This window comes from Erythrolamprus reginae, chromosome 6, assembly GCF_031021105.1.
Source record: "Erythrolamprus reginae isolate rEryReg1 chromosome 6, rEryReg1.hap1, whole genome shotgun sequence".
In the NCBI taxonomy this organism is placed as follows: domain Eukaryota; kingdom Metazoa; phylum Chordata; class Lepidosauria; order Squamata; family Dipsadidae; genus Erythrolamprus; species Erythrolamprus reginae.
In genome coordinates, this window is record NC_091955.1 from 11,213,361 (window position 1) to 11,237,764 (window position 24,404).

The following is a 24,404-nucleotide window of genomic DNA, read 5'->3' on the forward strand; positions in this document are numbered from 1 at the left end:
GAGGGAAACTTTATAACTTGACATGATATAGTGGCATTTTCAAGAACCATATTTCTTAATGTGGCAACTTTTAAAAGATGTGGACTTCAATTCCCAGAATCCCCCAGCCAGTTTGTTGAGGGTTTAATCTCTCTTGTCCTAGCTGTATGTATGTATGTATGTATGTATGTATGTATGTATGTATGTAATTTGTTTATCTGGCTGGTAGGTAGGTAGATAGATAGGTAGGTAGATAGATTAGATAGGTAGGTAGGTAGATTAGATAGGTAGGTAGGTAGATAAATAGGTAGGTAGATAGATTAGGTAGGTAGGTAGATAGATAGGTAGGTAGATTAGGTAGGTAGGTAGATAAATAGGTAAGTAGATAGATTAGGTAGGTAGGTAGGTAGATTAGATAGGTAGGTAGATTAGATAGGTAGGTAGATTAGATAGGTAGGTAGGTAGATTAGATAGGTAGGTAGGTAGATTAGATAGGTAGGTAGGTAGATTAGATAGGTAGGTAGGTAGATAAATAGGTAGGTAGGTAGATTAGATAGGTAGGTAGATAAATAGGTAGGTAGATAGATTAGGTAGGTAGGTAGGTAGATTAGATAGGTAGGTAGGTAGATTAGATAGTTAGGTAGGTAGATAAATAGGTAGGTAGATTAGATAGATAGATAGGTAGGTAGGTAGATAAATAGGTAGGTAGGTTAGTGTTCTGTCTGGGTTTTCCCAGACCTCCACACCCACTGAAAAAACAGCCAGACACTCTGGTAAAATCCAAAAGTATTTTATAGCAGGAAAAAATAAGCACAAAGGAAAACCTGTCTTCACAGCAGACAGGTTACAATACGTTACAACAGGGTCCTGATGTCCAGTCAATTTCACAAGCTTCTTGCTGGCACACCCCCCCAAGGTTTCAATAGTCCAAGGCACAAACCAGGATTGTAGCCACCAAAGTTCACAGACAGGTCTCACGAATCTCCAAGATAAAACTCCACAAGCCAGGAAGGGTGGGGTCGCCTTTTATCCTTTCCCAAGCACCACACCCAAACCCAGCTGTGACCTCTAATGCTGGAAATACCTAGCCAATTGAGTTCGTCTCTGATTAGCTCTCCTTTGTCGCATATCTATGATGTCATGAGCATCTTCCCCCAGGGAAGCTGCTCTCCCCAGCTGCTTGCTGGGGAGAGCTCCCCCTGGTGGAACTCTGGCTGTCCTTCTTCTTCAGCCTGGGATTCCGCTTCCTCGTCAGTCTGCACCTCCTGGTCCTCAGCCTCTCCCTCTGAGCTGGAAGCCGACAGCAAATCAGCCATTCCCGGAGGGGTCCCAGGCTGAACCACAACAGTTAGATAGGTAGGTAGGTAGATAAATAGGTAGGTAGGTAGATTAGGTAGGTAGGTAGATTAGGTAGGTAGATAGATTAGATAGGTAGGTAGATTAGGTAGGTAGGTAGATTAGGTAGGTAGGTAGGTAGATTAGATAGGTATGTAGGTAGATAGGTAGGTAGGTAGGTAGATTAGGTAGGTAGGTAGGTAGATAAATAGGTAGGTAGATAGATTAGATAAATAGGTAGGTAGATAGATTAGGTAGGTAGGTAGGTAGATTAGATAGGTAGGTAGATAAATAGGTAGGTAGATAGATTAGGTAGGTAGGTAGATAGATTAGGTAGGTAGATAGATTAGGTAGGTAGGTAGGTAGATTAGATAGGTAGGTAGGTAGATAAATAGGTAGGTAGGTTAGATAGGTAGGTAGGTAGATAAATAGGTAGGTAGGTAGATTAGATAGGTAGGTAGGTAGATTAGGTAGGTAGATAGATTAGATAGGTAGGTAGATTAGGTAGGTAGGTAGATTAGATAGGTATGTAGGTAGATTAGATAGGTATGTAGGTAGATAGGTAGGTAGGTAGGTAGGTAGATTAGGTAGGTAGGTAGATGAATAGGTAGGTAGATAGATTAGATAAATAGGTAGGTAGATAGATTAGATAGGTAGGTAGGTAGATTAGATAGGTAGGTAGATAAATAGGTAGGTAGATAGATTAGGTAGGTAGGTAGATAGATTAGGTAGGTAGATAGATTAGGTAGGTAGGTGTTCTGTCTGGGTTTTCCCAGACCTCCACACCCACTGAAAAAACAGCCAGACACTCTGGTAAAATCCAAAAGTATTTTATAGCAGGAAAAAATAAGCACAAAGGAAAACCTGTCTTCACAGCAGACAGGTTACAATACGTTACAACAGGGTCCTGATGTCCAGTCAATTTCACAAGCTTCTTGCTGGCACCCCCCCCCCCAAGGTTTCAATAGTCCAAGGCACAAACCAGGATTGTAGCCACCAAAGTTCACAGACAGGTCTCACGAATCTCCAAGATAAAACTCCACAAGCCAGGAAGGGTGGGGCCGCCTTTTATCCTTTCCCAAGCACCACACCCAAACCCAGCTGTGACCTCTAATGCTGGAAATACCTAGCCAATTGAGTTCGTCTCTGATTAGCTCTCCTTTGTCGCATATCTATGATGTCATGAGCATCTTCCCCCAGGGAATCCAGGCTGCTTGCTGGGGAGAGCTCCCCCTGGTGGAACTCTGGCTGTCCTTCTTCTTCAGCCTGGGATTCCGCTTCCTCGTCAGTCTGCACCTCCTGGTCCTCAGCCTCTCCCTCTGAGCTGGAAGCCGACAGCAAATCAGCCATTCCCGGAGGGGTCCCAGGCTGAACCACAACAGTAGGTAGGTAGATTAGATAGGTAGGTAGGTTGATTAGATAGGTAGGTAGGTAGATTAGATAGGTAGGTAGATAAATAGGTAGGTAGATAGATTAGGTAGGTAGGTAGGTAGATTAGATAGGTAGGTAGGTAGATTAGATAGGTAGGCGGGTAGATTAGATAGTAGGTAGGTAGATTAGATAGGTAGGTAGATAAATAGGTAGGTAGATTAGATAGGTAGGTAGGTAGATAAATAGGTAGGTAGATAGATTAGATAGGTAGGTAGATTAGATAGGTAGGTAGATTAGATAGGTATGTAGGTAGATAAATAGGTAGGTAGATAGATTAGATAGGTAGGTAGGTAGATAAATAGGTAGGTAGATAGATTAGGTAGGTAGGTAGATAGATTAGGTAGGTAGATAGATTAGATAAATAGGTAGGTAGATAGATTAGATAGGTAGGTAGGTAGATTAGATAGGTAGGTAGGTAGGTAAATAGGTAGGTAGATAGATTAGATAGGTAGGTAGATAGATAGGTAGATAAATAGGTGGGTAGATTAGATAGGTAGGTAGGTAGATAAATAGGTAGGTAGATAAATAGGTAGGTAGATAGATTAGGTAGGTAGGTAGATTAGGTAGGTAGGTAGGTAGGTAGATTGGATAGGTAGGTAGATAAATAGGTAGGTAGATAGATTAGGTAGGTAGGTAGATAGATTAGGTAGGTAGATAGATTAGGTAGGTAGGTGTTCTGTCTGGGTTTTCCCAGACCTCCACACCCACTGAAAAAACAGCCAGACACTCTGGTAAAATCCAAAAGTATTTTATAGCAGGAAAAAATAAGCACAAAGGAAAACCTGTCTTCACAGCAGACAGGTTACAATACGTTACAACAGGGTCCTGATGTCCAGTCAATTTCACAAGCTTCTTGCTGGCACCCCCCCCCCCCAAGGTTTCAATAGTCCAAGGCACAAACCAGGATTGTAGCCACCAAAGTTCACAGACAGGTCTCACGAATCTCCAAGATAAAACTCCACAAGCCAGGAAGGGTGGGGCCGCCTTTTATCCTTTCCCAAGCACCACACCCAAACCCAGCTGTGACCTCTAATGCTGGAAATACCTAGCCAATTGAGTTCGTCTCTGATTAGCTCTCCTTTGTCGCATATCTATGATGTCATGAGCATCTTCCCCCAGGGAATCCAGGCTGCTTGCTGGGGAGAGCTCCCCCTGGTGGAACTCTGGCTGTCCTTCTTCTTCAGCCTGGGATTCCGCTTCCTCGTCAGTCTGCACCTCCTGGTCCTCAGCCTCTCCCTCTGAGCTGGAAGCCGACAGCAAATCAGCCATTCCCGGAGGGGTCCCAGGCTGAACCACAACAGTAGGTAGGTAGATTAGATAGGTAGGTAGGTTGATTAGATAGGTAGGTAGGTAGATTAGATAGGTAGGTAGATAAATAGGTAGGTAGATAGATTAGGTAGGTAGGTAGATTAGATAGGTAGGTATGTAGATTAGATAGGTAGGCAGGTAGATTAGATAGTAGGTAGGTAGATTAGATAGGTAGGTAGATAAATAGGTAGGTAGGTAGATTAGATAGGTAGGTAGGTAGATAAATAGGTAGGTAGATAGATTAGATAGGTAGGTAGATTAGATAGGTAGGTAGATTAGATAGGTATGTAGGTAGATAAATAGGTAGGTAGATAGATTAGATAGGTAGGTAGGTAGATAAATAGGTAGGTAGATAGATTAGATAAATAGGTAGGTAGATAGATTAGATAGGTAGGTAGGTAGATTAGATAGGTAGGTAGGTAGGTAAATAGGTAGGTAGATAGATTAGATAGGTAGGTAGGTAGATAAATAGGTAGGTAGATTAGATAGGTAGGTAGGTAGATAAATAGGTAGGTAGATAGATTAGGTAGGTAGGTAGATTAGGTAGGTAGGTAGGTAGGTAGATAGATAGATAGATAGATAGATAGATAGATAGATAGATAGATAGATAGATAGATAGATAGATAGATAGATAGATAGATAGGGGCTTGCTTAAGTGTGCAACTTAAGCGAGCCCCCATCGCAATGGAATACAGTAATTTGAAACCAAGGCCTTGGATAAATCTGAACACAAACCCAACCAACTTCCCTTTCTGGATGTCCTAATCTACAAAAAAACTCAGTGGCTCCCTAGGACACACCGTCTACCAGAAAAAAACACACACCAACCTCTACTTGAATGCAAAATCCCTCCACTACCCTGCACACATCAACTCTGTAGCCAAGACCCTCATCTCCAGAACCAAACGCCTAGCCAACAAAGACCACCTGGAAACTGAATTACACAGTCTCACAAATGTATTAAATTCCAATGGATTACAAAGAGAAGCAGTCACCAACTTAATCTGAAAGGAGACACCCCCCAAGAAAGATTAGGTAGATAGGTAGGTAGATAGATTAGGTAGGTAGGTAGATAGATTAGGTAGGTAGGTAGATAGATTAGGTAGGTAGGTAGATAGATTAGGTAGGTAGGTGGGTATTTACATCAGGTTAATGAATATTCAACACGCCCCCAGGTCACATGATTGTCAAGCCACTCCCACCTGGTCACATGGCCAGCAAACCAAACCCACATAATAAGCCACAGCCACAGTGCGGTAGTAAAAAATTTTGAATTCTTTCACTCCCTGTCATGAAAGCCAGCTGGGTGATTTTGGGTCAGTCTCAGCCCAACTCACAGGGATGATGTTCCGAGGAAAATAGGAGGAGTATTAGGTCTGTTTGTCACTTTACGCTAACCGTCAAGTCATAAAAGTGGGCTCGAAAACCTAATCAATCAATCAATAATAGAAGGGCTTTTTCTCTGTTATTCTGAGGACAACTTGTAATTTCGTCACATGTTCAGGTTGTCTGTTTTTGTTGTACGTGTTTATCTGCATCACAGGGACCTCAGAGAATGACGAATTGCATTTTTCTAGTCATTTAAATCATATATTTTTATTTATTTTATGTATTTTATTTATTCAATTTTTATGCCGTCCTTCTCCTTAGACTCAGGGCGGCTTACAACATGTTAGCAATAGCACTTTTTTAACAGAGCCAGCCTATTTGCGAGAGCAATCGTGGGCTTCCCTAGGCATGCCCATGTCACACCAACACTCCGCAGTCTGCATTGGTTGCTGATCAGTTTCTGGTCACAATTCAAAGTGTTGGTTATGACCTATAAAGCCCTTCATGGCATTGGACCAGAATACCTCCGAATCCCAGCGACCGATAGATCCCACAGAGTTGGCCCTCTCCGGGTCCCGTCGACTAAACAATGTCATCTGGTGGGACCCAGGGGAAGAGCCTTCTCTGTGACGGCCCCGACCCTCTGGAACCAACTTTCCCCGGAGATTAGAATTGCCCCCACCCTCCTTGTCTTTCGTAAACTCCTCAAAATCCATCGCTGCCGCCAGGCATGGGGGAATTGAGACATTCTCCCCTGGGCCTACACAGTTTATGTCTGATATGTTTGTATGTATGTTTTTGCTTTTTAATAAGGTTTTTTTTTAACTGACTTTTTAATTATTAGATTTGTCTTACATTGTTTTATTATTGCTGTGAGCCGCCCCGAGTCTGCGGAGAGGGGCGGCATACCAATCTAATAAATATTAATAATAATAATAATAATAATAATAATAATAATAATAATAATAATAATTTCCCCCCACAATCTGGGTCCTCATTTTACCCACCTTAGAAGGATGGAAGGCTGAGTCAACCTTGAGCCAGTGATGAGATTTGAACCGCTGACCTACAGATCTACAGTCAGCTTCAGTGGCCTCTACCTGCTGCGCCACCCCGACTCATTATAGATATTCTGCCTTTCCACTAAAAATCTCCTAAGCAGTGAAGGTGAACCTTTTTTTTCCTTGGGTGCCAAAAGAGCGTGCGCTTGCACTACCAAACATATATAAGTGCCCACACCCATAATTCAGTTCCTGGGGAGGACAAAAACAGCTTCCCACACCCGCCAGACGCCCTCTGGAGGCAAAAAATGGCCTGTTTCCCAATTTCTGGTGGGCTCATGTTTTGCCCTCCCCTGGCACTGAAAGCTTCCCTGGAGCCAGGGGAGGGTAAAAACGCCCTCCCCCATCCCCCTGGAGGCTCCCTGGAAGCCAAAAACGCCTTCCCAGAGCCTCTGTGTGAAACAAAAACCAGCTGGTCAGCACACGCATACACCTTGGAGCTGAGCTAGGGCAACGGCTTGCCTGCCAGCAGATATGTCTCCACGTGCCACCTGTGGTACCCATGCCATAGGTTCGCCACCACTGTCCTAGAGGTTACATAATACTTACTAATATTAAGGATTACTTAATATCAACCGCTCCAAACCTGACTGTAAAAAATATGACTTCAGCAACCGAGTTGTCGAAGCGTGGAACTCATTACCTGACTCAGTAGTGTCAACCCCTAGCCCCCAACATTTTCCCCTTAGACTATCCACGATTGACCTCTCCAGGTTCCTTAGAGGTCAGTAAAGGGCGTGCATAAGTGCACCAGTGTGCCTTCCGTCCCCTGTCCAATTGTCTCTCCTTATCTCATTTATCTTTTCTTCCTTTCAAATATGTTCACCTACACTATTATATCTTCTATTCTTTTCTTTATTTATATTACTACCTATCTATTCTCTTCAATGTGTATTATGTATTGGACTAAATAAATAAATATAAATAAATAAATAAAATACATCTTTTTGCAAACCAGACAGCTCCAAACTCACCTTGACTGCCTGGCAACAGGGAATGCTTGTTTTGAAATGTACATTAAAATGCGGCAGGAGTTTGAGTGATTGGTGGCATAGCCCTTCCAGGCTTCAATTTTTTTTTTTTAAAAAAAAACCTTGCATGTTTCTGGTTTCCAGAAAGACAGAAAGATTTTTTTTCTCTATAGGATGTTACAGGTGGGTAAAATGAGGACCCAGATTGTGGGGGCAATAGCCTAGCTCTGTTAAAAAGTGCTATTGCTAACATGTTGTAAGCCGCCCTGAGTCTAAGGAGAAGGGCGGCATAAAAATCAATCAATCAATCAATCAAACAAACAAATTAATAAATTGCTACTTAAAGGTACCCCTTTTGTTCCAAGCACTGAAATCCACAATAGCTTTACCTGAGAGGTTTGCATTGGAAAAGAGAGTCGCCATGCGTCGTTTGAAAGGAAAAATCTCCCAATAAATTGAGATTAAATTGGGAATTTCATAGAACCGTAAATCGAGAAAGGATTTTGGAGGTCTTCTAGAATACCCCTGGCCCAAGGTTCTTTTGTGTTTGCGCTCTGCAAACTTCTTTGAGGTTTTAAAGGCATTCCGACTTCTTTTTTTTGCAACTGTTCAAGACAGCAAAACAAACAAAGAGTTCTGGAAAGTAGCTTAACAGATAATCTACCCAGGTTTCATCATTTCTTGTCTTGGCGGTTTGAGTACAGAAGGGCCTGATCCTACCTGATGGTAAAAATGCTTAAGGGCATTTTTGAAAGCACTTTGGAAAGATAAGCAAATATATAGAATGTGTCCTCTTTGTGGACCTCTTCAAACAGAAACAACATCTCTCCCCACCTCCATCTATATCTATCTCTACCAACCGACCTTCATCCATCCATCCATCTACCTACCTATCTCTACCTACTTATCGCCATCCATCCATCTCTATCTGCTTATTTCCATCCACCCATCCACCTACTTATCTCTATCCATCTATCTACCTACCTATTTCTACCTATTTATCTACATCCATCCATCTATCTATCTCCACCTACCTACCTTCATCCATCTACCTACCTATCTCTACTTATCATTTCCATCCATCCATCCCTCTATCCATCCATGCATCCATCTACTGTACCTATCTCTACCTACTTATCTCCATCCACCTATCCACCTATTCATCTCTATCCATCTACCTATTTATCTCCATTCATCCATCTACCTATCTATCTCTACCTACATACCTGCCGACATTCATTCACCTACCTATCTCTACTTACTTATTTCTATCCATCCATCCACCCACCTACATCCATCCACTTACCTCTCTCTACCTACCTACATCCACCTACCTCTCTACCTACCTAATTATATCCATCTACCTACCTACCTCTACCTACCTACCTATATCCATCCACCTACCTCTACCTACCTACCTCCATCCACCTACCTCTCTACCTACCTACTTATATCCATCTACCTACCTCTCTCTACCTATCTACCTATCTACCTACATCCATCCACTTACCTCTCTCTACCTACCTACATCCACCTACCTCTCTACCTACCCACCTACATCCATCCACTTACCTCTCTCTACCTACCTACATCCACCTACCTCTACCTACCTACTTATATCCATCTACCTACCTCTCTCTACCTATCTACCTATCTACCTACATCCATCCACTTACATCTCTCTACCGACCTACATCCACCTACCTCTCTACCTACCTACTTATATCCATCTACCTACCTCTCTCTACCTATCTACCTATCTACCTACATCCATCCACTTACCTCTCTCTACCGACCTACATCCACCTACCTCTCTACCTACCTACTTATATCCATCTACCTACCTCTACCTACCTACCTACATCCATCCACCTACATCTCTCTACCTACCTACATCCACCTACCTCTCTACCTACCTACCTACATCCATCCACCTACTTCTCTCTGATTGACAATCAATTTCACATTTATTTTTTTCAGCAGTATATATATATATCAGGAAATCAATGTCTCTGGGCTAGATTGGGAAGTTGAAAAAAAACCCTTTCTGAAATGGGGCAGTTGAAAATCACTTTCATGCTATTGTAAAAAAAGAAAACAAAAACAAAAAAGCAGGAACCCAGTTCAATCGATAGATCAATTAATTAATAGAATCAATCAATAGAATTCTTAATTGGTCAAGTGTGATTGGTCACACAAGGAATTTGTCTTGGTGCACATGCGCTCAGTATACGTGAAAGAAGGTCTTTGGTAGATGGGCTAGACCAGGGGTAGGCAAAGCTGGCTCTTCTATGACTTGTGGACTTCAACTCCCAGAATTCCTGAGCCAATTATGCTAGTTCGGGAATTCTGGGAGTTGAAGTCCACATGCCATAGAAGAGCCAACTTTGCCTACTTCTGGGCTAGAGCAGTCTTTCTTAATGGGCATAAATTTGTATGCCGCCCCGAGTCTACGGAGAGGGGTGGCATACAAATCTAATAAACAACAACAACAACAACAATAATAATTTTTAAAAAAATATCTGCTGGGGCTATGAAGAATGAGTGAGTCTGTTTCCTGCCTCTTTAAAAAACATTTCTCTATTTCCCATTTAGGGAAATAGAATATTCTGCCTTTTTAATATCCCTCAAAACATTTCATTATTTCAGGAGGGTGAGTGTTGACTTTCTACACTTAGCAACCGGGGCAAGAAAGGTCGAAAAATAGAGCAAAAACCATTTTACAAATGTCTCCCTTAGCCGCATAAAACTTTGGGCTCAATTGGGGTTGAAAGTCGACCTCTATTCTGAAATGTTATTTTTTTTACTTTCATTCCAGGAGAACGAGAATTTTAATACACGACAAACTCCATTGGATTCTTCCACTTTTTTTCAAAGGCACAATGCAATATTTTTGGAACCTGCCCTGCAAAAATCGGGGATTCCACTGGAGATTTTTGAGCAGAAAGACATTTATAACTGCTGTGGTTTGAAAGACTCAGAGGAAAAGAGCTAATGGGCTCCATCTGTGGAGTATTTTGCAAACTGAAAGAAAATAATGTCTCAGGGTTTAGTGGTTAAAACCCGATCCCCTTACAACAACAAAAGCATGTTTTGTCAAGTAAGACTCAAGTATTCCCAAAAGGTAAAAAAAGAAAAAGAAAAAGGATCTTTAAGTTTTCCAGATGTCTTGACATTTTAAATAAATAATTGAGCTGTTGAAGAACACTGGCCTGCCTTACGCATAAGCTTCTAGCCAAAATTTATCTCGTTCCCCCCCCCCCAAGCTAATCTATGTTGGAAGGTGAGTACTGCCACCCTTATATGATATCACACACAATGAAAATCACTCAGATGGGAACAATTTGGTAGGAGGAGAAGAAAAGAGGAGATCCTTAACTCTTTATCAGCCGTCAAACTCTCATCTTTATCAGTTGTGAACTAATGCTAAATTGTGAACTTGGCTCTTAAAATCACATCGCAAACGAGCCACGTTTTAGTCTAGCAGCATGGAAGAACCCATCTTAAAAGATAAACAAGATTAGTTGCGGGACCACCTTCTGCCATATGAGTCTTAGTGACCAGTTAAGTCCCCCAGAGTTGGCCTTCTCCAGGTTCCGTCAATCAAACAATGTCACTTGGCAGAGCCTTCTCTGTGGCGGCCCTGGTCCTCTGGAATCAGCTCCCCCCAGAAATTCGCACTGCCCCCACCCTCCTCGCCTTCCGCAAGAGACTCACTTACGTCGCCAGGCTTAGGCCAATTATGTGATGTATAGTTGAGATCTGAATCTGTATGATTGATTTTTAAAATATTGGGATTTTAGGTTATGCAGTTTTAATTAATTAGATTTGTCTTGGTATTTTATTGCTTTATATTATATGCTGTAAGCTGTCCGGAGTCTTCGCAGAGGGGCGGCATATAAATCTAATAAACAAAGAAACAAACTTGGAGCTAACTGGATCAAACCAATCTGTAATGCAGTCATTAACCAGCATACCGTATTTGCTGAATAAGCTACGATTTGGCTAACCGTGAGCTTGGCATGTATGAACCCGGCCAGCTTGCATTAAGTCAGTGTTTCCCAGCCTTGGCAACTTGAAGATATCTGGACTTCAACTCCCAGAATTCCCCAGCCAGCATTGGCCAGATTGTAAATATATGTTCCAAGGCGCCAGAATAGAAGCATTAATTCCTAACTCCATGGGAAATTTGTCTTTTCCTGTGGTCTTTGGCGACCCCCCCCCCCAGATTAAGAACCACTGGTGTAGGTAATCCTGCTTGGGAGGTGGGGTTGGACTAAATCCTACAAAGTCCCTTCTAATTCTAATAATCTGTAATCTGAGGGGCAGGTAAGGAATAGAATAGGATTCTTTATTGGCCAAGTGTGATAGGAAGGATGGTTATTTGTTTGTTTGTTTTGTCAATTGTGTATTGGAGGGATACAAAGATATAACTGTGTTTATATACATGATACTAGTAAGAGAGAAACATTAGGACAGGGGACGGAAGGCACGTGGTGCACTTATGCACGCCAAAGCATCCCAGAGCATCGTGGGAACGCCTGGCCAACACACATCCTCTTAGCCTAGCGTCCCATGGGGAAACCCCCGTGTCCGGGGTCCCAATGCACATGGGAACACACACACCTGTAAGAGAATGAGCGGCCCCGAGTTCCCCCGCAGCTTCTTCCAGGCACGGCCTCCCCTTGCAAAGCAGGTCTGCCGAAAAGACAAAGGGAACAAAGCCTCTGCAGCAGCCAGTCCACATTCCTCGGGAAGAAAAAGGGGCGTCTGGCTGGCGGACAAGGCAGCTCCCTTGGCTGCTTGATGGCCCCTCGCTTCTCCTTCCTTCCCTGCCTGATTTCTCTCCCTCCCTTCTCCCATCCTTTCCTCCCTCCGGTCCTTCCTCCTTTTCTCCCTCCCTCCTTCTCTCTTCTTTCCTCCTTCCTTTTTTCTTTTTTCCTTCTTCCCTCCCTCCTTCTCTCTCTTCCTCCTTTCCTTCTCCCTCCCTTCTTCCCTCCCTCCTTCCTTCTCTCCTTTCCTTCCTCCCTCCCTTCTTTCATCCTTTCCTCCCTCCCTCCCTCCTTCCTTCTCTCTCTTCTTTCCTCCTTCCCTCCTTCCTTCTCTCTTCCTCCTTTCCTTCTCCCTCCTTTCCTCCCTCCTCCCTTTTTTCCTTCTCTCCCTCCCTCCTTCTTCCCTCCTTTCCCCCACCTTCTTCCCTCCCTCCTTCCCTTCTTCCTTCCCTCCTTCTCTCTCTCCTTCCTTCTCTCCTTCCTTCCTTCCTCCTTCCTTCCCCCTCGCCGACTCCTTCTCAAGCCGAACACGGCCTCTCCTCCTCGGTGACCCCCCCACCCTCATGTTTTCCTCCCCTCAGAGCAGGGACACGGCTTCACCTGGCGCGAGCAAGGCCCGCCCTTTGTTGGCCGCGCGTTCGGCCCGAAAGTAGTCCCGGTCAGGCCTGGCCCAAAGAGAGCGCGCGGCGACGGCCGGAGCCACATCACTCCCCCTTTCCGTGTCTGAGGGGGGGGAAAAGAGTGGGAAGATGGCGGGAGGGGGGGCAAAGGAGTTCCTCTGGAATGCGGCAGGGGCGGCTCCTGGCGCGTCCTCGGGAGGAGGAGGGAGACGGGCGACGTGAAGTGGGAGGGGGCGAGTTCTCCCGCGCCGTCGGAGAGGGGAGGGAGGGAGGAAGAGCCGCGTCTCGGCGCGCCTGTGGATGCGGCTGAGGGAAAAGGAGGCGGCGACAGGAGGAGGGAGGGAGGGAGGAGGGCGCCTGGTTGAGGCGAGCCCGGGAGCGGAGCCAGGGCGGAGACGGAGAATGCGCCCCTGCGCCGCCCCGGCTTTCCCAGCCGGCTGAAGGGGAAGCGGCTCCCTGAAGCAGGAAACACCGAAGGGGGGAGGAGGAGGAGGCCAGCCGGCGGCCCCGCCTCGGCTGCAGGAGGAGGAGGAGGAAGGAGGCGATGGAGGGCCGCGTCCTCTGCCCCCGCCGGCCTCCCTCGGCCAAGTAGCCGCCTGGTTGCAGCCAAGCAGCAGCGCCGCCCTCCGCGGCCCCCTTCGGAAGCCATGAGCGGGCAGGCCAGGAGCCGTCGCCGCCGCCGCCGCCCTCGGCCGCCGCCGGCTCCGGAGTCTCCTTCGCCGCCGCCGCTCCTGCTGCTGCCGCCGCGCCGCCGCCGCTGAGAGCCGGCCGAGCGAGGACGGGTGGGGAAGATGGGCGCCGTCCTGCGGAGCCTCCTGGTCTGCGGCTTGTGCGCCCTGGCGAGAGGTGAGGCGGCGGGCCAGACGAGCCCGGGCTGGGTGGCGAGCTCCCGAGCGGGGGGAGACACAAAAGAAGCGGCCCGAGACGGGAATGGAGGGGTGGGTCGCGCCCGGCGGCGGGGTTCCCTTCCCGTAGGGGTCCCGCAGGACCCCGACCCGCCTGGTTTTCCTCGCGGAAGTTCGCCTTCCAGACGGTTTCTCCGGAGGTGGGTTTGGGGGAAGCAGCGTCGCGCGTGGCACCAGGGTTGGACCCTTGGCAACAAAAACAAAACCACGCAGGATCCCTCCGTGGAGAGGGTGGAGGGTGCGGGGCTCTTGACGGTCGCCAGGTTTAGTCGGAAAGTGCCTCGAAATCGAGGCAGCCCGGGAAACAACGTGCAAACTGAGCCTCTTGCTTTTGCCATGCACAACAAAGTGAGGGCTTGTATATATCACTTTGTTGTGTATGGATACCTTCATACCTGTACCCGTGAAAATCTTCCAAAACACACATACACACACACACACACACACACACACATACAGTATGTAAGTATGTATGTATATATGTATGTATGTGTAAGTATGTATGTATGTGTATGTATATGTGTGTTTGTATGTATGTATGTATGTATGTGTGTGTATATATATATATATATTTGTTTTCGTAGATTTTCACGGGTATATGTATGTAGATTGTTCTGAGTTCTGGTTTTGCCCTGTGTAATATTTTGCATGTCTATGCGACGTTTCGGTGAAATCACATTCACCATCATCAGGCTGAAGTTTTAAGCTTCGTGTTGCTGTAAATATGGATATTTACAGCAACGCGAAGCTTAAAACTTCAGCCTGATGATGGTGAATGTGATTTCACCGAAACGTCGCATAGACATGCAAAATATTACACAGGGCAAAACCAGAACTCAGAACAATCTACATATATGTGTGTGTGTGTGTGTGTGTGACAGTTTTGGTATATTCGGGTTTCTTCCCGTGTAGGATTTGGAAATTTCTGGCGACGTTTCGACGAGGTCTCACTCATCATCTTCAGGCTGGTGTTTCCAAATTTCCAAGAAATTTCCAAATCCTACACGGGAAGAAACCTGAATATACCAAGACCGTCATACCTGTACCCGTGAAATTCTATGAAAACATATATATATATATATATATATATATATATATATATATATATATATATATGTGTGTGTGTGTGTGTGTGTGTGTGTGTGTGTGTGTGTGTGTTAAATGTTTTTTTAGCTGGAATTTTAAAATTAAGGGAGACTAGGATGGAGACTAGTTCTCTGCTTTACAAGGCAGAGTTCACCAGATCGAATCCCAGTAAAGGAAAGGGTGTGGCTAGCTAATGAGGCCAGAACAAGGCCGAAATGGGACCATCCTGGTCTCCCTTAATTTTAAAATTCCAGCTAAAAAAACATTTAACACATACAGAATATAGTTGTCGGCTATAAATATATTAACTGCCTTGTAGTGGTCCTGGGTTGGGCCTAGAGGCAAAAAAGGAGCTGTGACGTTCCTTAAATATACCAGGGTGATCCGACATAAGAAAACATATATGTATATGTATGTATGTGTGTATGTGTGTGGAGAGAGAGAGAGAGAGAGAGATATTTATGTATATGTATGTACAGTATACTGAATAGGGAATCCAGAGCATGATACCATGGTCTTTCGAGACTGAAGGATGCCAATGCAAATGATTGATATATATATATATAGACAGAGATATATATATCACATGTTTTTGCTGAATTTTTTTAAAAATTACATACAGAACTTAGTTTGTTGGCTATGAATAAATTAAGTGCCTTGAAATGGTCCCGGGTTAGGCCTAGAGGCAAAAAGGAGCTGTGACGTTCCTTCAATATAACAAGGTGATCCAACAGAAAAAACATATATGTATGTATGTATATATGGATGGAGATAGAGATATATTTCCTTCCTTTTCATTTATCAACAAAAATATGTTACACACATGTATATATACATATGTGTGTGTGTGTGTGTGTTTTTGTAGATTTTCAAGAGTACAGGTATGTAGGTCTTGGAAAATTCAGGTTTCTTCCTGTGTAAGTTTCAGAGATTCCTGTTGGGAATCTCTGAAACTTACATGGGAAGAAACCCGAATATGCCAAAATCTTCACACACACACACACACACACACACACACACATGTCCTTTGGGATTGGGCAGCATACAAGTCAAGTGAATAACGTATTTTTTTTCTGTCACATCACCCTGGTATACCCTTTTTGCCTCTGGGCCCCTCCAGGAACCATTTCCAAGGCGGTTTAACTTTTTTTAAATAGTTGACAAACTATATTCTATATGTGTAACATACTTTTGCTGATAATGAAAAAGGAAGGGAGACTAGTATAGATCTATTTCAAGCTACTGCCTTACAGGCAGACTCCTCAGGTTCAAATCCTGGTAAGGGTGTGTCTAGCTGATGAGAACAAAATAGCTTGAAATAGATCTATACTAGTCCCCCTTCCTTTTCATTATCAGAAAATACATACATACATACATACATACATACATACATACATACATACATATACACAGAAGTGGTCCTCAACTTACAACGGTTTGTTTAGTGACCATTCAAAGTTACGGATGGTGCAGGAAGGGGGGAAAGTGGATTTGCGACCTGTTTTTCACACTGAGGGGGATCGTTGCCGCCTCCCCCCTGGTGGTGTGATCCAAATCTAGATGCTTGGCAACCGACTCGTATTTGTGACGGTTACGATGTGACCCCACCCCTTTGGTGACCCTCCTGATGTACAAATTCAATGGGGAAGCCGGAATCCCTTGAACACAAGAAAGGGGGTCCTAACAGTGAGGCAAATTTGCTGAATCAATGCTTCACTTAGCAATGGAAATTTTAGCCTCTGTTGTGGCCATAATTCAAGGACTACCTGTACAACGTTTCAAATTGAGTTGCATCCTACCTTTCATTTTGCACAAGGAGGAAAAAGGGCTCCTGGGACTTGACACCAAGAGGGAAAAAAAACATGTTTACTTTTAGGGGCCTGGTTGGTCCTTGCCCCACTGATCCAAACTAACAAAGTAGTTTGCATGTTGCTTAATCAAAATCTGTTGCTTATTATCAATGATGAGTACTTTATCAGTATCACACAGGGGTTTTTTTGCAATAGTTCTCTGTGTCGAAAATCAGATGCTTAAAGTAATTATGCTATAATGGGAGGAAAATAACACAGCTGCTTTTTCTGTAAGGCAGTGTTTTTCAACCAGTGTGCCGTGAGACATGGTCAGGTGTGCCGCGAAGAAGGAAGCTCAGGTTCTGGTCTCACAACTTTTTGCTGAGAGAGAGAGAGAGAGAGCAAGAAAGCAAGAGAGAGAGAAAGAGAGAACAAGAAAGCGAGAGAGAGAAAGAGAGAGAGAGAAAGAAAAGAGAAAGAGAAAACAAGAGTGAGAGAGAAAGAAAGCAAGAGAGAGAGAGAGAGAAAAGGAGGAAGGGAGAGAGAGAGAGAGAAATGAGCAAAAAGGGGAGGAAAAAAGGGAAATGAGAAAATGATTGAGACAGAGAATGAGAGGAAAGAGAGAGAAACAAAAGAGAGAGAGAAGTGACTTTTGATTTAAAGCATATGATAAAAAGCACCCAAAGAATAAGAGAGAAAAACCCCTCAGCCTCACCTGTTTTTGGAAATGGTTCAAGAGTGTGTATACACACACACACACACACACAACCACACAGGGGGGGGGAGATAGGGATGGAAAAAGAGAGGAGAGTGTCTTAGGGTGTCATTTTGTGTCATTTTGGTTGATGGTGTGCCCCAGGATTTTGCCGTGGGTCAAAAAAGGTTGAAAATCACTGCTATAAGGACCTGTAGCATTCTTGAAAAATTCTCCTTCCAGGGATGTTTTCTGGTGTGTGTTTTTTTTTAAGATGAACTTTCAGAGGTTTAACTAGGTTGGAGGGAGTCCCAGAAAATCAGTAATAATGGGGAAAATATGTTCCTATTCCAGGAATATTTGCCAGATAAGCTGTTTTCCTGTAGAAATCATGTACATGCTTAAATTCGTGGTGGAGTATCAAATTTTCCACGAAGAATTAATTTTCGGGGGGGGGGGGGGGGAGGGGATAAATTTGGGTGAACATTTTTCCCTGCATAAAATCTACTTGTGCTGTGTTTTCTATAAATAATCAGATTAAGGAGCACCCACAGCAGATGTGGAAGATACCACATGTTCTATGACAAAGTATTTTTGATTTTTTTTAAAAACAAGAGTCCCGCTATGTATTTCCATGTTTCTGTTTAGCTTTGTAAATCTTTTGCCATTTATGAGGTAGTGTGTAGTCCATGCTGCATTTTATTTTCCCTACCAGAAATGGAATACAAATTGATTGGCATACAAATCTAATAAATTATTATTATTATTATTATTATTATTATTATTATTATTATTATTGAATAGAATAGAATAGAATTTTTATTGGCCAAGTGTGATTGGACACACAAGGAATTTGTCTTGGTGCATATGCTCTCAACGTACATAAAATAAAATATACATTTGTCAAGAAACATGTGGTACAACACTTAATGATTGTCATAGCGGTCAAATAAGCAATGAAGAAGCAATATTAATAAAAATCTTAGGATATACACAACAAGTTACAGTCATACAGTCAACATGGGAGGAAATGGGTGATAGGAATGATGAGAAAAACTAGTAGAATAGAAGTGCAGATTTAGTAGAAAGTCTGACAGTGTTGAGGGAATTATTTGTTTAGTAGAGTGATGGCGTTCGGGGGAAAACTGTTCTTGTGTCTAGTTGTCTTGGTGTGCAGTGCTCTGTAGCGACGTTTTGAGGGTAGGAGTTGAAACAATTTGTGTCCAGGATGTGAGGCGTCAGTAAATATTTTCCCCGCCCTCTTTTTGACTCGTGCAGTATACAGGTCCTCAATGGAATAATAATAATAATAATTATTATTATTATTCATTTGGAACAATCATCAATAACTTTCCATTTGAGATTTCATTTGAATTAATGGACATAGCGTAAAAGAAGTGTTCCTTCTTGGAAAAGAAAACAGAATTGGATTTTTGTTCAGGACTTATTGTGAAGAACGCAGCTGTCGAAAAGCAAGCTGGCCTCTTAGTCTGTGGACCCAATTAAAAATGAATAACAATCAACGCGGCAAATGGGAGGATGATCGCCCTAGTGGATGATTACTTAGGTATTAGCTGCCAAACAAAGCTAATACAGTCCTTGGTTGCATAAACAGAAGCATAGAATCAAAATCACGTGAAGTATTAGTACCTCTCTATAAAACCTTAGCAATACTCCTGCAATATTGCATTTAGTTTTGGTCACCACATTACAAAAAAGATGTTGAGTGCAGAGAAGAGCAACTAAGATGATTAAGGGCTTGGAGACTAAAACACGTGAAGAATGGTTGCAAGAATTGGGTTTTGTTAGTCTTGAGGAAAGAAGGACTGGGAGGTGGGGACACGATAGCAATATTCCAGTATTTGAGGGGCTGCCACAAAGAAGGGGAGGGGGTCAACTTATTTTTCCAAAGCACCAGAAGGGAAGGGAAGAAACAATGGGTGGAAACTAACCCAGGAGAGAAGCAACCTGGAATTAAGGAGAAACTTCCTAACAGTGAGGACAGTTGACCATTTCCTGCAGAAGTTTTGGTTACTCCATCACTGGAAGTCTTTAAGAAGAGACTAGACAGCCACCTGTCTGAAATAATATATAGTTTCCTGCTTTGAGCAGTTGGTTGGACTACAAGACCTCCAATGTTTCTTCTAGCTCTTTTCTGATTGGTTGGTTGGTTGGTTGGCTGGCTGGTTATTTATTTATTTATTTATTTATTTATTTATTTATTTATTTATTTATTTATTTATTTATTTATTTATTAGATTTGTATGCCGCCCCTTTCCATAGACTTGGGGCGGCTCACAACACAATAAAACAGTTCATGACAAATCTAATAATTTACAATTTAAAATATTTTTTAAAAACCCATTATTTAAGCAAACATACATACAAGCATACCATGCATAAATTGAATTGAATAGGTCCGGGGAAGATGTCTCAGTTCCCCCATGCCTGACGACAAAGGTGGGTTTTAAGGAGTTTACGAAAGGCAAGGAGGGTAGGGGCCGTTCTAATCTCTGGGGGGAGCTGGTTCCAGAGAGTCGGGGCCGCCACAGAGAAGGCTCTTCCCCTGGGGCCCGCCAAACGACATTGTTTAGTTGACAGGACCCGGAGAAGGCCCACTCTGTGGGACCTAATCGGTCGCTGGGATTCGTGCGGCAGAAGGCGGTCTCAGAGATATTCTGGTCCGGGGCCATGAAGGGCTTTAAAGGTCATAACCAACACTTTGAATTGTGACCAGAAATTGATCGGCAACCAATGCAGACTGCGGAGTGTTGGTGTAACATGGGCATACCTAGGGAAGCCCATGATTGCTCTGGCAGCTGCATTCTGCACAATCTGGAGTTTGGTTGGTTGGTTGGTTGGTTGGTTGGTTGGTTGGTTGGTTGGTTGGTTGGTTGGTTGATTGAAGACTTGAACATATTAAATGAAGGAATGGAAACATTCAGGTAGCAGAGTAACCTTTCTCCCTGTGTTTTCAAAAAGGCCAGCGCATCCAAGACATGTGAAGCATTTCAATAGGTTGGATTCAGACGTAACACTCCATCTCCCTGAAATGAATGGGATCAAAACATAGCAAAAAAAAAATTATTCTAGTGAAGGTTGCACAGAAGAAATTTGTTTGAGGTGCAGAAGGAATGAATGCCCATATCTCTTCATGAGATAATTTAGCTCAGTGGCCCACAACCGGTTGAGCACCAGGGGGAGAGATTTTTCTGCAGATTGGAGGGGACATGGTTTCATGTGCTGCCTACATTCTGTGGATGGGGCTTTGATTGTTTGAGCAGCCCAGTTTCTGGCATGCTGTGGCCTGATGGCCGTCCATGGATCGGGGGTTGGGGACCCCTGATTTAGGGTGCAACCAAATGGCCACATTAAAATATCCATGAACTAGCAGGAAAGTGCTAAAGCCCATTATATCTTGGTGACGAAACCCCAAAATAGGTGCTGACCTTCCCCTTTTAATGCAGAACAAGGTCGAGAAAATGGCAGCATGGTTTTCTTAGCCATCATCTTTCCTCTTATTACACATTTCCCACATCGAGCATCCCACCTAGCAACTCTTGGCTTGGAAGTAGTGGGTACCTGTGACCTTGCAGCCAAGCTATATCTCAGCAGGGCTCCAGTGCTTTTCTAATAGAATGTCCAACCTATGCTAACCCTTCTCCCATTTGTTGCCATTAGCTATAACTTTCTTGGTGTTACTTTCCCACCCTCTCTTGCATTCAAGAATATCTCCAGAATATCTCAGGGACCGCCTCCTGCCGCACGAATCCCAGCGACCGATTAGGTCCCACAGAGTGGGCCTTCTCCGGGTCCCGTCAACTAAACAATGTCGGTTGGCGGGCCCCAGGGGAAGAGCCTTCTCTGTGGCGGCACCGGCCCTCTGGAACCAGCTCCCCCCGGAGATTAGAACTGCCCCTACTCTTCCTGCCTTCCGTAAACTCCTTAAAACCCGCCTTTGCCGTCAGGCATGGGGGAACTGAAACGCCTCCCCCGGGCATGTACAATTTATGCATGGTATGTTTTGTGTGTGTGTTTGTTAGTAAAATGGGGTTCTTTTTAAAATATTTTAAATTATATTTGGATTTGTTATGATGAATTGTGTCGTGCTGTGAGCCGCCCCGAGTCTGCGGAGAGGGGCGGCATACAAATCTAAATAATAAAATAAATAAAAAATAATAAACACAAAATTTAACACTCTTTCAAGACTCATTTCTTCCCCATGTAGGTTTAGCCGCTTTCACAGGAGTGTTCAGTTTGTGTTCACAAGGAACCCATGGAGGTCCTATAAGCATCAGTCAGACACAAGGGTCCCCAAACTTGGGAACATGAAGACTTGTGGATTTCAACTCCCAGAATAGCTGGCTGGAGAATTCTGGGAGCTGAAGTCCACAAGTCTTCAAGTTGCCAAGTTTGAAGGCCTCTGCATTACAGAGACAACGCCCAATTTAAGCTGTGTGCCCACAGCTTAAAGTGGGCAAGAGAAACTCTGCAGACCTCATTCCCCGACTGTGTTAATCACTGATGAACACATAGCAAAATAAAAACAACTTTGTCTACAGAGAAAAATTGTTTGGGATACTTAATGATGACTTTTAAGCTGCCTCAGCTGTTGGCCGGGCTTGAGATGAAGATAAGGTCATGAGGATATCAAATCTGAAAGAAAGAAAAAAGAGCCATGTGTTTGCTGTTTATTTATTTATTTATTCAATTTTTATGCCGCCCTTCTCCTTAGACTCAGGGCGGCTTACAACATGTTAGCAATAGCCCTTTTTAACAGAGCCAGCCTATTGCCCCCACAATCCGGGTCCTCATTTTACCCACCTCGGAAGGATGGAAGGCTGAGTCAACCTTGAGCCGGTGATGAGATTTGAACTGCTGACCTACAGTCAGCTTCAGTGGCCTGCAGTACAGCACCGCAGAGTTGTCTTAGTGTTGGAACTGGCTGTGGGCTAAGGAAGAAGAGAAGTTGGGCTGTGATTGTGAAATGTTCCCTTTTTGTATGCCTTTGAAAAAAAAAATAATGACAAAGCTTAGCCCTGTAGATCAGTGATTTTCAAACTTTTTTGAGCCGCGGCACATTTTTTACATTTTAAAATCCTGGGGCACACCGCCAACCAAAATGACACAAAATGACACCCTAAGACACTCCTCTCTTTTTCCATCCGTCTCCTCCCCACCCTTGTGTGGGTATACACACTCTTGAACCATTTCCAAAAACAGGTGAGGACTGGGGGTTTTCTCTCTCTTATTCTTTGGGTGCTTTTTTGCTTTAAATCAAGAGTCACTTCTCTCTCTTTTGTTTCTCTTTCTCTCATTCTCTGTCTCAATCATTTTCTCATTTCTCTTTTTTCCTCCCCTTTTGGCTCATTTTTCTCTCCCTTCCTCTCCTTTTCTCCCTCTCTCTCTTGCTTTCTCTCTCTCTCACTCTTGCTTTCTCTCTGTTTCTCTCTTTTCTTTGTCTCTCTTGCTTTCTCTCTCTCACACACACACACTCTCTCTCTTTCTCTCTCTCTCTCTTTCTTTCTTTCTCTCTCTCTCACTCTCAGCAAAAAGTTGCAAGACCGGAACCTGAGCTTCCTTCTTCACGGCACACCTGACCATGTTTCGCGGCACACTAGTGTGCCACGGCACACTGGTTGAAAAACACTGCTGTAGATCAATGAAAACGTTTTCTTCTCTAACAGGCAGCCCCTCTGCTGTGGCTCCAAAGCATTGGCGTAAAAGTCAAATAAATACCATATATATTTGGTTCTCAAGGATGGAGAGCCATCACCCTTTCCCTGCAATAGGATACACATGAAGTGTCATCCTTCTCCATACAATTTGTTGCCAGCTGTCTGTGTGTGATAAGTTGCACAGATACTTGGCGGCTTCACTGGCCTGGAGTGAAAGGGAAAAGACCGCTGTGGCACTTTTGGAAACAGCATGGGGAAAGCATTGAGTGCTCTACATGTGCTCACACATGCTCTGAAAGACCTTTGTCCCTCTCGGTCTGAAATACTGCACAGGGGTTTATTTTTATTGCCTGATTGGTGTATGGCATATTAATTCACAAACGGTATAGCAGAGGGGCTACAGTAACAATATTTTTGTTAAAACTGGAGAGACCTGGATAAATGTGAACCAATTATTGGTGTGCCATTTGTATGGGGTATTTATTTATTTATTTATTTATTTATTGGATTTGTATGCCGCCCCTTTCCGGAGACTCGGGGCGGCTAACAGCAATAATAAAACAGCATATAATAATAATCCAATACTAAAAACAGTTAAAAGCCCATTATTATAAAAACCAAACATACATACATGTTGTGGTTAGCTCTGGCCCTGCTCCTGCCCCAAGGACTGTGGATGTGGGGGAGACATCCACATGCTGCCGGCCTGTTTTGTCCCCCCCCCCCCAGTGGAATCTGCTGATGAAGGCTCCTCTGACCAAGAAGACATGAGTGACAGGGAGGAGGAGAGTGTAGCAGACAGCTCAGAAGGAGATCAATTATCTAGCTCCTCCTTGGATTCAGAACAAGAGTTAATGATACAGCCACCCATGCGGAGAGCGATGCATAGGCAGCAACAACTGAGAGATTATTATCAAAGAAAATGAGGCCACCTGTGGTTGGGTGGGGCTGTGGTACTTTGTGAGGCTGCTATAAAGAGCAGCCTGTGGGTTTGGCCATTGTGGAGGATTATCTGATCATTGTGTTTCATGATTGCTTTGCTGACTTTGATCTTTGCGTGCTGATTTTCCCCCGCTTTGAAACTAAACCAGAGCAAAGTGTGTTTCACTTTGTGAAAGAAGAAGGACTGTGAATTGCCTCACAGCTGCAAGCTAAGTATCACAGAACTGATAAGGGACTTGTACAAATTACCCGTTTGTTTGGCTATACCAAAAGAGGGCTTAGTTTAAGTGACTTTTCATTATAAAGAACATTGTTTTGAATTTTCAAACGTGTGTGTGTGTGTCTGTGTGTGTGTGTCTGTGTGTGTGTCTGAAATTTGTACCTGTGAATTTTTGGGAGGGGTCTGCCAGAGAGCCCGACAGAGCACATACAGATATACCATGCATAAAATTGTAAAGGCCTAGGGGGAAAGAGGATCTCAATTCCCCACATGCCTGGCGGCA

General features: G+C 43.8%; 1 protein-coding gene across 1 annotated transcript in view; it reads left to right on the forward strand.

Annotated features, from left to right (window-relative positions):
• Positions 1 to 13,192: 13,192 nt before the first annotated feature.
• The window catches only part of LRP6 (LDL receptor related protein 6), a 134,193-nt gene continuing 122,981 nt past the window's right edge, over positions 13,193 to 24,404 (forward strand). The window contains exon 1 of the mRNA XM_070755242.1: positions 13,193 to 13,652. Within this exon, the coding sequence (XP_070611343.1) occupies positions 13,598 to 13,652 (55 nt within the window). The 5' untranslated portion in view covers positions 13,193 to 13,597. The remainder of the gene's footprint in view (positions 13,653 to 24,404) is intronic.